The sequence below is a fragment of the Montipora capricornis genome, chromosome 10 (genome assembly GCF_036669925.1).
Source record: "Montipora capricornis isolate CH-2021 chromosome 10, ASM3666992v2, whole genome shotgun sequence".
In the NCBI taxonomy this organism is placed as follows: Eukaryota; Metazoa; Cnidaria; class Anthozoa; order Scleractinia; family Acroporidae; genus Montipora; species Montipora capricornis.
The window spans coordinates 22842463-22855541 of NC_090892.1; the positions used below are offsets into that span (position 1 = coordinate 22842463).

Here is a 13079-nt window from a genome sequence, read left to right on the forward strand (position 1 = left end):
GAATCTGTAGAAGCAATTGCGTCCTGACATATCCGGATTTAAGGCTAAAATTAAACTTAAGTACGAAACAGACATATTGGAAAAAATTGCTGTAAAAAAGAAATTTTAAACGGTAAATGGGCGAACTTTGTTCTGTGATGTACTTATGACTATTGATTTTATGCTTAATGTATTTGTCGTATCTTGTAGATAAATCTTGTAAATAGCCTAGCATGTTGTTTGTAAATAACTGTAATAAGTACTGTGTGTAAGTTATCTATGTGAGTATATGTAATAAATAAAGATTTATTAAAATAAAAAAATATATAAACTGATAAAAATAAAATAAAATAAAATAAAAATAAAAACAAAAATAAAATAACATTTTAAAAAATTTAAAGTGAACCTCACAGCAACCGTATAATTATGGGCCTTGAATTATCCGTGGTGATGCGTCTTTGGTCTATTGATCGGCTCTTTTTTCTCGCTGAAACCATTTTTCCTTGAACGAGAACCTTATTCGGAAAACGCAAACTAGCGTTAGTGTTTTTTTCGTGAAAGCGAAAATGAAACCGTGACCATCTACAGTCAACTCCCGCCTTGCGGACACCTCGCTATTACGGACACCCCGCTATTACGGACAGCAGCTATATCCCCGGCGAAAGTTACAGACGGACACTTTATTCGGTCCCAACGTTACAATTTTATTGTTTTCTCTCTCGTTATAGCGGACACCGAGCAGCATCTTGGAAAATTTGCACACATATCAAGTCTATTTTTTCTGCTTTTTTTATTCATAGAGGGGAGTTTAAGTTGCTAATGAATTTAGTCTCCTTGGCGACAAAGTGGGGGAAGTTGCAATTCAAAGGAGAAGTACACAGAGCCGATTGGAACGATATTTCAAGGCAATGTGATAGCTGATGCAATCACTAGCTGATGTTCAGGCTTTTCCTTGAAAATAATTTTTTTTAGAAATGTAGGTTACTGTACTTCAGTACAGTAGGAAACCAAAACGATGATGGACATTGCTGCAACATACGATGACTGTTTTTTACGTACTTAGTACTGTACACAAAGGGTACGTAACTCCTGTTCTGTTAAGTTCTTCTGTTTGTAAATAAAGTTCTGACGCTCTTTGCGTGCGACAACGGGTCTGAAAAAGTACTGGAGTTAATGAAAATGAACACACCTGTGACCCCCTTCTGTAAATATGGTTTAAAATAAAAATTTTCACTCACCCCGCTATTTCGGACTCTCGCTATTACGGACACCAAATCGTGGTCCCGAGGGTGTCCGCTATAACGAGAGTTGACTGTAAATAAAACACGATAAAAAAAGGTGCGACCATCACTTAATGGTTAAACTCAACTTACTTCATTTTGTTCCTAGGACGAGCAATAAAGAGCAAACACTTCCATTACGGTATTCTGAAAGAACTCTTGCTCTGAACTGCATCACTCAGATACAAGACATTCGTGTGGAATGTGGAACGCGATAGCATGTGTTACATTTAAGCACCAACAGACACCTTTCAGTGTCAGTAATTTGTAACGTGAATAAGAAAGAGCTTTATATTACCGCGAATGATGCACAGTGCAATGAAATTGATGATTTTAATGTCATAGGTGGATTATAATTCCTAAAGCTAGGTTTATTTATAGGAAAAGTAGGCCTTTGCAATTAGCATTTGTCAGCAGTATTTGTCAACCTTACTGACACAAAGAGGTTTAGCGTCATCAAGTTGAAAAACTGGTGAACGTTGCTTTACTGTAACCGTATACTTACCTTTTTGAGTTATCCGTCGTGTGTCTTTCTATTTTTGGGTCGGCTCTCGCTTCTAACCGATACCACGGGTGACGAACAAAGAGAGACTTGACATTAAACTCATATATACATTGCTTTCTTTCATAGGGAGATTTTGTTCGTTCACACCACATGGCAGGGAGCGATGAAAACGAAGTACTTACAAGTAAGGAGAAAAGTTACTTTCCCGTCTCCAACAAAATCGGGCAATGATGACCTCGGGTACTTCTCGTTAAATCTACACAGGTCCCTTTCGGCGCTGCCTTTAACCCTTAAAAGAAGCCGAAAGAATGCTAAACCGACAAGACATGGAAAATGATCGCGCTTTTCAGCTAAAAAGCCGAAAAAAAAAATAATGATAATAAAAGATTCATTTTACAAATCGACTCCCTCACTGGAGACTCTGTGGTGAACAAGGGTGAAATGTGGGTCTTTGACTCGAACAGCATCGCGCGGTTACTACTGACTGCATAGTTCATAACTGTATCGCGCAGTCACCTAAAAGCAGATGTGAGATGCGACGACCAACTACCAAGCGTGCGAATGTGAGAATTATATAATTGCATCCATTGGATACTCTGAGAAATCCGAACTCCCGAACTCCCCACGGAATAAACGAACGCTTTGTTATCTACGTTCCTATATCCCCACCAACAGGGTTGCTTTATCCTTTACTACATAAAACTGTAAAAACCACTAACAGTCCAAAATTCCCTTATTCGCTCTGACTAAGGGCTAACGCTCGAAACATCAGCTGTTAAAATTTCTCTTCGGTGGTCAATTTACCATATCAACCCAGTTGATAAGGTACCCATTTCTGTGTTTCACTTTCCCACCGACGCAGCACCTCAGTTTGTTTCGAAACTAATCCCCTTCATTCTCTTTCAGCCTTCGGCTGTATACAATATGCCGAGGATGTAACGTATACGAAGGGTACATTTTCCAAACCATTCCAGTGCCTAAGCCACACCGCCGGCACATCAGTGATGTCGAAGCTAGCAAATAACAAATTTCCGTTCCGTATATTATGCCTTTATTGCCAAACTAAAACACAACTACATCAGATTTCAGTTGCACCGTTTCCATAAAGATTTTCAAAAGAAGGCTCTACGGTTCTGATATTAGATATTTTGTTGATCAGAAAACATCACAGAAATAAGAAAATGAGCTGAAATGTGCATAAAGCACCTTACAAATTTCTTTTTTTTTTTCAACGCTATGTCCGAACAAGAAACAAGAGGCGAGAGTCTCGGTCCCTTTGCTCTTTAATACGCTTCGACCTCGACTGGTTCACTTGCTCAGTGAATTTGGCTTTACAGAACGCCGTTCTGCGGAGCTCAAATATTTGTCTGCCCAAGCTTGGCAAGGAACTTAAGTGGAAGAATCTTCAATTGCTCTGTTTGGTCCATTTTGATGATTCCATCTGGATCGTCAATGTTAATGAGGGTTCCTACACGTTCGCGATCATCTCCCATAATCACTTTGACCTGCGAGAACACCATACAAAATAATTTCAGCTTGAGCAGCTAACTGGCCGACGTATTTTTCGCATTCTTGGTTAGGTTTCGTGCAGGTGCTAGGGCTTGGATGTTCATAAGAGATTACGACAAGGAACTGCCGCTCAGCCAAATTTACATAAGTAGTTTTAATTTCGGTCCTAGCTAAACTGACAATCAAAAACTGGGACAGTCAGCCACGAAACCGGCATCGACGGACACCTTTTCGTCCCTTTTAACCAATGACAACGGTAATGTTATATTGATGATAGCAGTAATACTTTCGGCGACACTAATGATAATATTATTTTTATTAAACGAAATGATATATCAAATGAATCATATATTGAAGTGCGGATATGAAATCAAGTGAAGCTATGATCGGATATGAGAGGATCATAGCTTCACTTGATTTCATATCCACAGTTCAATGTATGATTCATTTCATATATCATTTCGTTCGTCGATTATTCATCATGGAAACATTTAAACCCAGAAATGACCAGCTCCCAACATCAGTGGCTTCATAGCTCAGTTGGTTTGAGCGTCGCACGGGCATCGCGAGGTCACGGGTTCAAACCCCGTTGAAGTTCGGAATTTTTTAGGTTTCTCTACGCAATTGCTAAAATTGTGTTCATGAAATGAATCATATATTGAACTTCGGATATGACAGCTATGATCGGATATGATAGGATCATAGCTTCACTTGATTTCATATCCGCAGTTCAATGTATGATTGATTTCATATAACATGTCGTTTGATGATGTAATGGTATATGAAATGGATCATACATAAACTGTGGATATGAAATGAAGTGAAGCTATGATCTTCGCAGTTATGAACGCAATTTTTACAATTGCGTAGAGAAGCCTGAAAAATTCAGAACTTCAACGGGGTTTGAACCCGTGACCTCGCGATGCCCGTGCGATACGTTGATGATACGTTGATTTCATATCCGCAGTTCAAATGATTCATTTCATATACCATTTCATCATTGATTCATTCCTCACGGGACCATTAGAACCCACAAATTACCAGCTCCCAACGTCAGTGGCTTCATAGCTCAGTTGGTTAGAGCGTCGCACCGGAATCGCGAGGTCACGGGTTCAAACCCCGTTGAAGTCCTGAATTTTTCAGGCTTCTCTACGCAAGTGTAAAAATTGCGTTCATAACTGCGAAGATCATAGCTTCACTTGAACATTTCCTTCGTCGATTATTCATCACGGGAACATTTAATCCCACAAATGACCAGCTCCCAACATTAGTGGCTTCATAGCTCGGTTGGTCAGAGCGTCGCACGGGCATCGCGAGGTCACGGGTTCAAACCTCGTTGAAGTCCTGAAATTTTCAGGCTTTCTACGCTATAGCCAAAATTGCGTTCATAACTGCGAGGATCATAGCTTCAGTTGATTACTTTTATTGTTCCCAATCAACTCGAAATCGTGTCGCATTTTTTGGCGAGAATAAATGCAGCAGAAGACGTACAAGTTATTGAAAGTTTGAGCAAGGCTCGCACTTAAATCACGATCTCTTTCGGCACATCAAGAATTCTCTATCTTCTATGCGCGATTTTCCCTCTGTAGGTTACGACGTTATGAAAGCGAAGGGTCCAGCAGAGAAACCAATAATAACAGGGTAAAAATCCATTGACGACGTAACAAATCTGGAATTTATGTAAACAATCCTTCGACCAACGCCTTCTCCAATGACCAACATCATCAAGGAGGTCAAATTTAAAAGAAGGAGGCTTAACTTGGCGAAAAATCGAATTCGCGCACAACGTACCAATAAACGAAAACCTGACGAAAAAGAACAATAATGCGAATTCTTTTTTTTTTCAAATCGTTTCTCTCAAACATGTTTTCGAAAAAGTGTTCTCAAACTTTTTTTTTCAAATGTGTTTTTCTCACCTTTAACTAGGAAAAGAAATTCAATGCCGGAGTCAGTTATAAGAGGATCCTTCTTGATTTCTATTGTTTTAAATAGCTATTACGGGATGCCCAGGAGGCATATACATATTAATTTGCCCGCTGAGCATCCCATAATGTCTTTCGAAAGAACAGAAATCAAAATGGCCGCCATATCTGCAAAAAGGTCTACGGACGGAAACCGGAAGTGAATATTTCGAATGCCAGGGCAGTGGCCCCGTTCAAACTTTCCGCAACCTTTTCTTTCCTGATACGCCTTCCGTCCACACGTATCCGGCGAATTCGCTGGCGAATCCGGAACTTTCTTAATACGCTCCCCAGAGTGGATGTTTTGGAATCCGATATGAATCCGGAACCGTGTGGACGCTAAATCCGGATGACGTAACAAGATCGAGCCCAGTTCCTTACAGTGAAATCAATTCTCAAGATGGTTGCCAAGGGCAACATTATTTCCTTAAGCCGCACCTCTGTTTCTTTGAAGAGTCCTGAGTACTAGAGTGAATCCAGATTCGTTTCGGATACGTGTGGACAGGCAAATTCGACTTTAACACGCTACGTGTGGATGGGAATTTTTAAAAATCCGGAAAGAAAAAGTTGCAGATTCAAAAATATCCGGATACGTGTGGACGGAGCCAAAAACTAATTGTCTGTAAAAGAGAAAAGACATCTATAATGTAAATGTAGGGTATTAAAACGAACCAAAAAGGAAAACGGCTCACTTCCGGTTGTCGTTCGTAACTCAAACAGCACAACTGACGAACCTTATCCTGTTTAACCGGTTCCCCAGGATCCACGTTGTTAATAGAAACACTGACGTCACGCTTTTCGTCATACAAATACACTGTGCAAGTGTTTCCGGCGACGCTGCGGACAACACCCTTCTTGTCCATCAACTGAGGGTCCTGAAAAAAAAAACAACAACCGTGTGACAATCACGTGAGGAAAAGAACTGAACTACAGGAGGGCGCAAACAAAATATTCTCGGTTTTCACATGACGTCACGACCGCCATGTTGGTGCCCTAAACAAAGAAAAGGCGACCATGTTGGGTGCCCCGACCAAATCCTCCGGGAATTTAACTCTATTATTATGCAAACGCTTCCTTTTGTTTTCGTTGAAAAACGTGGCTGTTGATCACGTGAGTGAAAACCAGCAATTCACCATTTCTTAAATTTGAAATTCCCCTTTGTTCATCGTAATCTGGTCTGTTTTCACTGACAGTAACGTACATTATTTTTTGATTGGTCAATCTCTTCAAACTCACCTCATGATTTTCGTTTATTCTCACTTCAATGTCGGTTGTAACCCAGTCAGCGTTAGTCTCTTCCATGCTGGCCCCAGGGGTTAGAGGGTTAAATGCAGGAGATGCTGGGGATATCGGAGCAACACTTCCAGGTGTCATCGGGTTCCCATAGCCCGCCGGGGATGGGGTCTGCGTATAGGGAGAATAACTCGGTTCTGAGCCATACATCCCTCCCCCAGGGGTATTAGGGGTATACGGTCCTCCATATCCTCCAGGAGTGGCCGGATTTGGCGTTCCATACACCTAAGAACGTAAGAGAGAAAAAATACATAGGAACAACATCCAAACATTTTCTTTCAAAGGCGAGAAAATATATACGAAACCAGAGCTAATCCTAGATTACTCGATGCGTAACCTTTTATTAACCGAGTGTGAGGGCCGTACTGGGGAAAATTGCCCCAAAGTCGTGGCAGTATGGATCTCGCTTCGCTCGGTCCGTTCTGCCCAGTCCTCGCGCCAATATTCCCCAGTACCGTCACAAGTGACGTTAGAAAGTTGTTTATCATATGGCATCGTTTCTTTGAGCGATCGCACTCCGTTTGGTGATTGTTTGTATCTTCGTCTTCTATCAGCGAATTTTGAACGGTAACCTTTTACATTTAAAACCAAATTCAGCTTGTTATCATTGTACCGTTGTGGTGAGAAAACTTATTTCCGTTTTTTAAAAACTTGTTGTTTTGAATTTCCGTGGAAAAAGAAAAAATACTGAAACGGACCGTTTCCATGGTAATGGTCCTTACTGTAAAATCCGGAGCGAAAACCAGCCAATCAGAGTGTTCCATTTAGTCCGAGAATTGCTCCTCTTACTAAACTGGTTTTCTCGCTCCGTACTGAAGTTACGGACCGAGATTTATTCCTCCGCTCTTGAGCCATAAACCAACGAAACACAAAGAGGATCCCAAACTTTCAATAAAGACCGAGCAAACGAGGTTAGCAAGATATTCATTATATCTCCGAGGTAATCAGGTGCGCAGGAAAGGAAACTAATTGAAGTCAAGCGAAAGGTTCAACTGCCACAAAGACTGCAGCTTCTTGGCTTTTTGAAAAAGCTCCTTGCAAGATTCAAATGGTTTACAAGTTTATGCAATATAAAGGACAGAAAAAACTTGCTAGAAAATGTGTTAGCAAAATTTCAAATTTAGCGGGCCGTACTGTAGAATGTGCTGTGATTGGCTACCTTAGCCATCCCAGCGCGCGCACATACTATCTGAGAGATATGATTAACCACTAAATTCAGCAAAGTGGAGGTAACTAGTCGCGGCTCAGTAAGTATCCACCACTAGCCACCGACACTGTGGTCTATAGTTGTTTTAGTATACAGTCATCTCTCTCTTGACGGACACCTCTGTAAGACGGACACCTCTATAAAACGGTCACCTGGTGCTGGTCCCGGCCCTTTCTTAGTCATTTTACTATAACCAAACTCTCTATAAGACGGACACCTCCATAAGACGGACAACGGACACTTTGAAATCGTCAACGGACACTTGTGAGGTGCTGAATGTGACCGCAAATTACGATTTAGGGAAGAAATTATTGTACATGACTCTTTTTTACACCAGACGTTTAATTGACAGTTCTTATCTTGTCTCCGGAATACATACAGTACAAGTTAAAATTAAATCAGTCATTGTCCCATTCAAAAAATAACTTGGAGGTGACAACCGAATTGTATTGTAATCTAAAACAGGTAGGTTTCGTTCAAGCAAACAACTTAAAACAAACTTTAAACAGACGCGTATTCACTGTGCACAGGTTCAGCATTATAGTCTTAAATTTCCTGGGGTCATGCTACGTCGACTCTCTATAAGCCGGAAACCTCTCTAAGACGGACAGCTGAGGCCGGTCCGATGTTGTCCGTCTTACTGAGAGAGAGAGTTGACTGTATACTAAAACAATCCGATAATAAAGCACGAAAAGATGATTTTAACTCATTTATTCCCGCAACGATTACAATATTTTCGGTTGCAAATCCCGCGCTCGGAGGTGAATAGCAAAGGATATTCGGAGTTTGAGCAGCCAGTCAGAGCGCGCCTTTAACGCTATCCACTATCTTAGTATATACTTATAAAGTTTATTTTCTGATCAAAAAAGAATTCACGAGATCTTTTAGCCTTCAAATTTGGGATAGAGTTTTGTGTCTCTTGAGCTTTAAGTTCCACAGCTTAGGCTTTTTGACAGGCAAAATTCAAACCTCGTTTAATACTTAATCAAGGATTAGTGATGATCAGCTTTTGAAAAAGTGGGCAGTACGTCATAAACAAGAGAACATTACAACTTACCCCTGGGGAGGGTGTTGAAGTGTCAAAGTTGTAGTCGAAGTCCTCATTACGAGCGGGAGTATTTGGCTGCGTTGGATCCCAGGCTCCACCGTGAAGTGGAGTGCGTGAAGGATCATGGGATGGTGTCATCGAGCCGTAATGAGGTGTGCGACTTCCTGTGAAGGCAACAAACTTGCGTTAAAGGCAAAAGCAACGACATGATACGACGCTATTTAGGACGGAATGACAACAAGTCTCTTATTGAGTCTTACCATCTCCATGAGTTGGAGTCTGGGAACCATACATAGGTGTCCGTGAGCCATGCATGGGAGTTTGGGATCCATAAATGGGCGTCTGTGATCCATACATAGGGGTCTTGTTGTAAACTGAGCTTCCACGGCTGGGTGGACCACTGTGAAATAAAGATAAAAGAATGCTTTTTACTGTGCTGATGGGGGCTAAAGCACAAACGTCTTAAGACCGACAGCGGCTACCTGCTGCAAGCTTATGAGGTCATGTACGAAACGTGTTCAAAACAATAAACTCGGTAGCTGGTTGAAATCGAAATCATTTGGTGGTCAGAGTGAGCTTTAACCCGGAGCATACACATGCAAATTCATCGCTTCAACAACTGGGCCAAGTCGCCTTCTATCGTTGTAATCACCCGTAGCTGGACATGTTCGACCCTGTGGCAAAGCTCATTGAGGATTTCTGTCTAGCGATATTCGCTTACCCAACAATACTGAGTCTCGTCCTGTCGACAGAGATGGTCTTACAGCTGCTATGCAGTTCAACACGAGCTGTTGTTTCAGTGGCATCTTTGACGATTCCAACATACCCTATAATAGCAAGATAGCAAATGAAACAAACCCAAATAAATTGCTGAGAAAGACTTCACTGCTCTAGAGATAAAATCATTTTATGTCAGGAAGAAAACGAAAAATTGAAAGAAAAGTAGGTTTGGACGAAAATGGCCAATACAGTTACATGATCAACTAAACTACAAAATGCAGAGCCAACAACCACCTTCAACTCAACAAGTAAAGAGCCAGTCCGTTCTGCTTGTTTGTTTAACCCAAATTTAAGAAACGAAATCAGCCACCACTATTGCAGATAGCCAAGAAATACAAATTGCATGGTCCTGGTTGCTTCATCAACTGCGAACCCAAACGAGATAAGGCAGCATAATGCATAAACGCATTTGTACTGGTATACTCCATCTTCTCGTTACAAAAAATACTTTTAGTGTCTCGTTCAGGACATAACGCACGAAGGAACACTGCACAAAGCCAGACATTTCCAATGCAATTTTGATTTCTTTAAAACTAACAAAAACAAACTGTTAAAGGGGCAGTTTCACGGTTTTGCGAATGTCCAAGCTTTGGGCGCTAGCAGTTGTAAATTTTACGGCTTCTTACTGAACCAGATGATCTTCATTAATCAATGAGAGTAGTACAGCAAATACACTGAATGACTAACGCCCAAATTTGGTGGAAGATACTGCGGGTTTACACAGAAAACATCAAATATAATTTTGGCCTCGAATTTATTGTACGGGTCGAACAGCACGAGTTATCCATTCGCATGCAGTAGGTTCATAACTCAAAGGAAATGATTGCAAAGTAATTACATTGAGTAATTACACTTCTATGGCATTGCTTCCTTTTCTGCTTCAGGGCTTTCGATTGTTTCAACAACAATGGAATTAATTGGTCTTACGTCACGTGACAGTTTGGCCATGCGCAGAGACGCGAAACTCTCCCTTTAAAGAGAAGCATCTTGTCAGTTGTGACTCGGGGGTACTCGGAAAGAAATCAGAGAGCGCCCAATAGGAGTCGATGACCTTCTTATTACTAGTTCGGAGCTATAGGAGACTCATAGAAGCGAGGCCTTTAAGCCAGGTTCAGGTGAAACTTGTCCTTCTACACTAATGGAAGAGAAATTGTAGAAACGACATCCTCGCAAATGTATTAAAAGGACAGTGTTTTTAGTTCTATGGAAAAAGCAGATTAGAACAGCAAAAGTCAAGTAAATCATAACTGATACCTTTGTAAGGACCCTGAGAGATCCGAACCGTCTGTGAAATCAGTGACATATCGCGACCTCCACGGCCTCGACCTCGTCCTCGACCCATTCCTCCTCTCGGAGCACCACGCCCACCGGCCCCACCGCCGCCTGTTGGGATAAAAACGCGTAAAGGGAAAAAATTGTTATTCAAAATAACAAGAACTCGTCTTCTTGTATCTCAAACATAGCATTCATATCTTCTCGCCACCGTGTAATATCCTCTATGTACTGCAGTAAGACCACCTACTGTGAGCAGGTTGTGAGGTTTTACTCATCTCTGGAGCAAATTCACGAAATTCGGTTCATATTCTCCCCAAGGAAACACTTAAATTAGATCGCGAGGTTACACAAGAAACAATCGCAAATGAAACGAACCTCCATCTCTGGCTGGGCTTGTTATTCGAGGTGAGGCTGGAGCAAATCCACTGATTCCTAATGTATTTGATACGGCCTAAAAACCCAAACAACAAGGCCATGTTGAATTGAACAGTCTTCAGCTGGATATGCGTTCTTTTAGGACGCAAATGTGTGCGGCCTACCGAAATGCTGCAAACGTGTGTCGTGACTATTTCGAGCGTGAGTTAATACAATGGTCGTCCCATTTTCTGTAACATTACCCTCTTTCCACCCCCATTCCGAACCCCCCCCCCCCCCCATAAAAAAAGGTTTTTGCGCAAACCTGAATGATTATTAAAAGGGAGGTAGTATTAGTGCTGTGACACAATAATTCTTGACAACTCCCCAAGTGTTCCCACTCAATTTGATTGGAACTATAGGTCACCTTGCGGCAGTCCCTTATACATCAACTCTGGTCGAGCCGGTCGCTTTTGTCACGCAAGCAAGCCGAACAGCCCAGGAGAGAATAGGGAGAGAGCGAAATTTGATATAACATTTCGCTTTGTCCACATTCTCCGCTCGGCTCTTCGACTCGCTTGCATGACTAAAGCGGGTGGCTCGACTGACTTAAAAGGGACTGTTTAGCAGTCCCACAGAATGTGTTCTTCCCCGATTCTTTTTTTCCTAAACTAGAATACTGATCAACAGAAATGACTCGAAACAATGAGCCAAAAAGTGCCTTCAAAAACTTTTTTTAAAAGTGTGGTTTGGAAATTAGAGAACGTACGTGCGTAAAATGGTATTCCCAAAGGGAAAGTATTTTGGACACAAAAAGAAAATAACGGATTTCGAGTTTCACGTATTCATACGCTGGAGTAGTAACGAAAGGATGCTCCTTAAATATATAAATTGAAAAAAAAAAAAAAGTAAAAAAATAAAATCGTTAATGGCAAGAACAGACTCTGTACTGACAAATGTTTACCTTGCCACCCCCTGCAAGGACAAGATGTTTCGTTTTGCAAACCAGCATGCCACCATTCTCTATCACCATCTTTGAAGACAAGAACGCAAAACTCCGATAAAGATGCTTGATCTCTCCTTGCAAACCCTTTCAAAGAACAAAAAACAGGCATTGAGTAAAATCAGGTGGTAACGGTCAACAACGTCCCCTTCCCCCACCCCTCCCTACACAATGTTGATACTCACTCAGCCGCGTCTCAAAAGTGTTTTCAGGGGGAGGAGTGGGAGAGGTTACGTAATGATAAGATATACTTCGTGAAAGAACGTTTCGTAAGACACGGCCAAGGATATTAAAAGTCAGTGTTTCTACACTTTTATTTTGCGACTTCAAGGGCATAAAAAATTATTACCACATCCAACACAATAATTTTTTTACTTCTTTTGGCAATTTTCGCCAGAAGCGCAGACTAAGTGAGAAAACCCTTTATCGTGGACTGCTGTCACAAATCACAAATAACCTTTAAACGTCATATGCCGCCACATTGAGGCTGTAAACAAAAGAAGCTAATGAGAAATTGTAAGCAGCTGGTCGTTCCTCCCATATCCTCGAGACGATCCGCCCCACACACATTCAAGAAATCTGTTGTTTTTTTTTTTGACTCCGACATGGCCGCGATAACATGCAACTCAAGCATACCAGAGATTACCCGTAGATTCGTAAGACTATAGGTAAAGCTTGGTTGCAAATGAATCGACTAAAGGTTGAATAGACTGGTAAGCATCGACTTTAAGTTAGGTAAGAATCATCCGAATTTGGGTGGGTACGAATCGACTGGATTCCATACTAAATGAGGTGGGGATGCTCGTGTGTAAATTTCGGAATTTTGGTCTCACTTACGGTGTTGTGGCCAAAACGCCATCATATGCAGCCAATATGTAGCCGTAA

At 41.4% G+C, this 13079-nt stretch overlaps 1 protein-coding gene across 1 annotated transcript in view; it reads right to left on the reverse strand.

Annotated features, from left to right (window-relative positions):
• Positions 1-2792: 2792 nt before the first annotated feature.
• Positions 2793-13079, reverse strand: part of LOC138021851 (transcription elongation factor SPT5-like) — a 33974-nt gene continuing 23687 nt past the window's right edge. Inside the window, exons 23-31 of the mRNA XM_068868871.1 lie at positions 12156-12281; positions 11213-11288; positions 10817-10945; positions 9504-9609; positions 9043-9182; positions 8792-8946; positions 6471-6752; positions 5969-6109; positions 2793-3269 (exon numbers count right to left, since the gene is read on the reverse strand). Coding sequence (XP_068724972.1) covers positions 3120-3269; positions 5969-6109; positions 6471-6752; positions 8792-8946; positions 9043-9182; positions 9504-9609; positions 10817-10945; positions 11213-11288; positions 12156-12281 — 1305 coding nt within the window. The 3' untranslated portion in view covers positions 2793-3119. The remainder of the gene's footprint in view (positions 3270-5968; positions 6110-6470; positions 6753-8791; positions 8947-9042; positions 9183-9503; positions 9610-10816; positions 10946-11212; positions 11289-12155; positions 12282-13079) is intronic.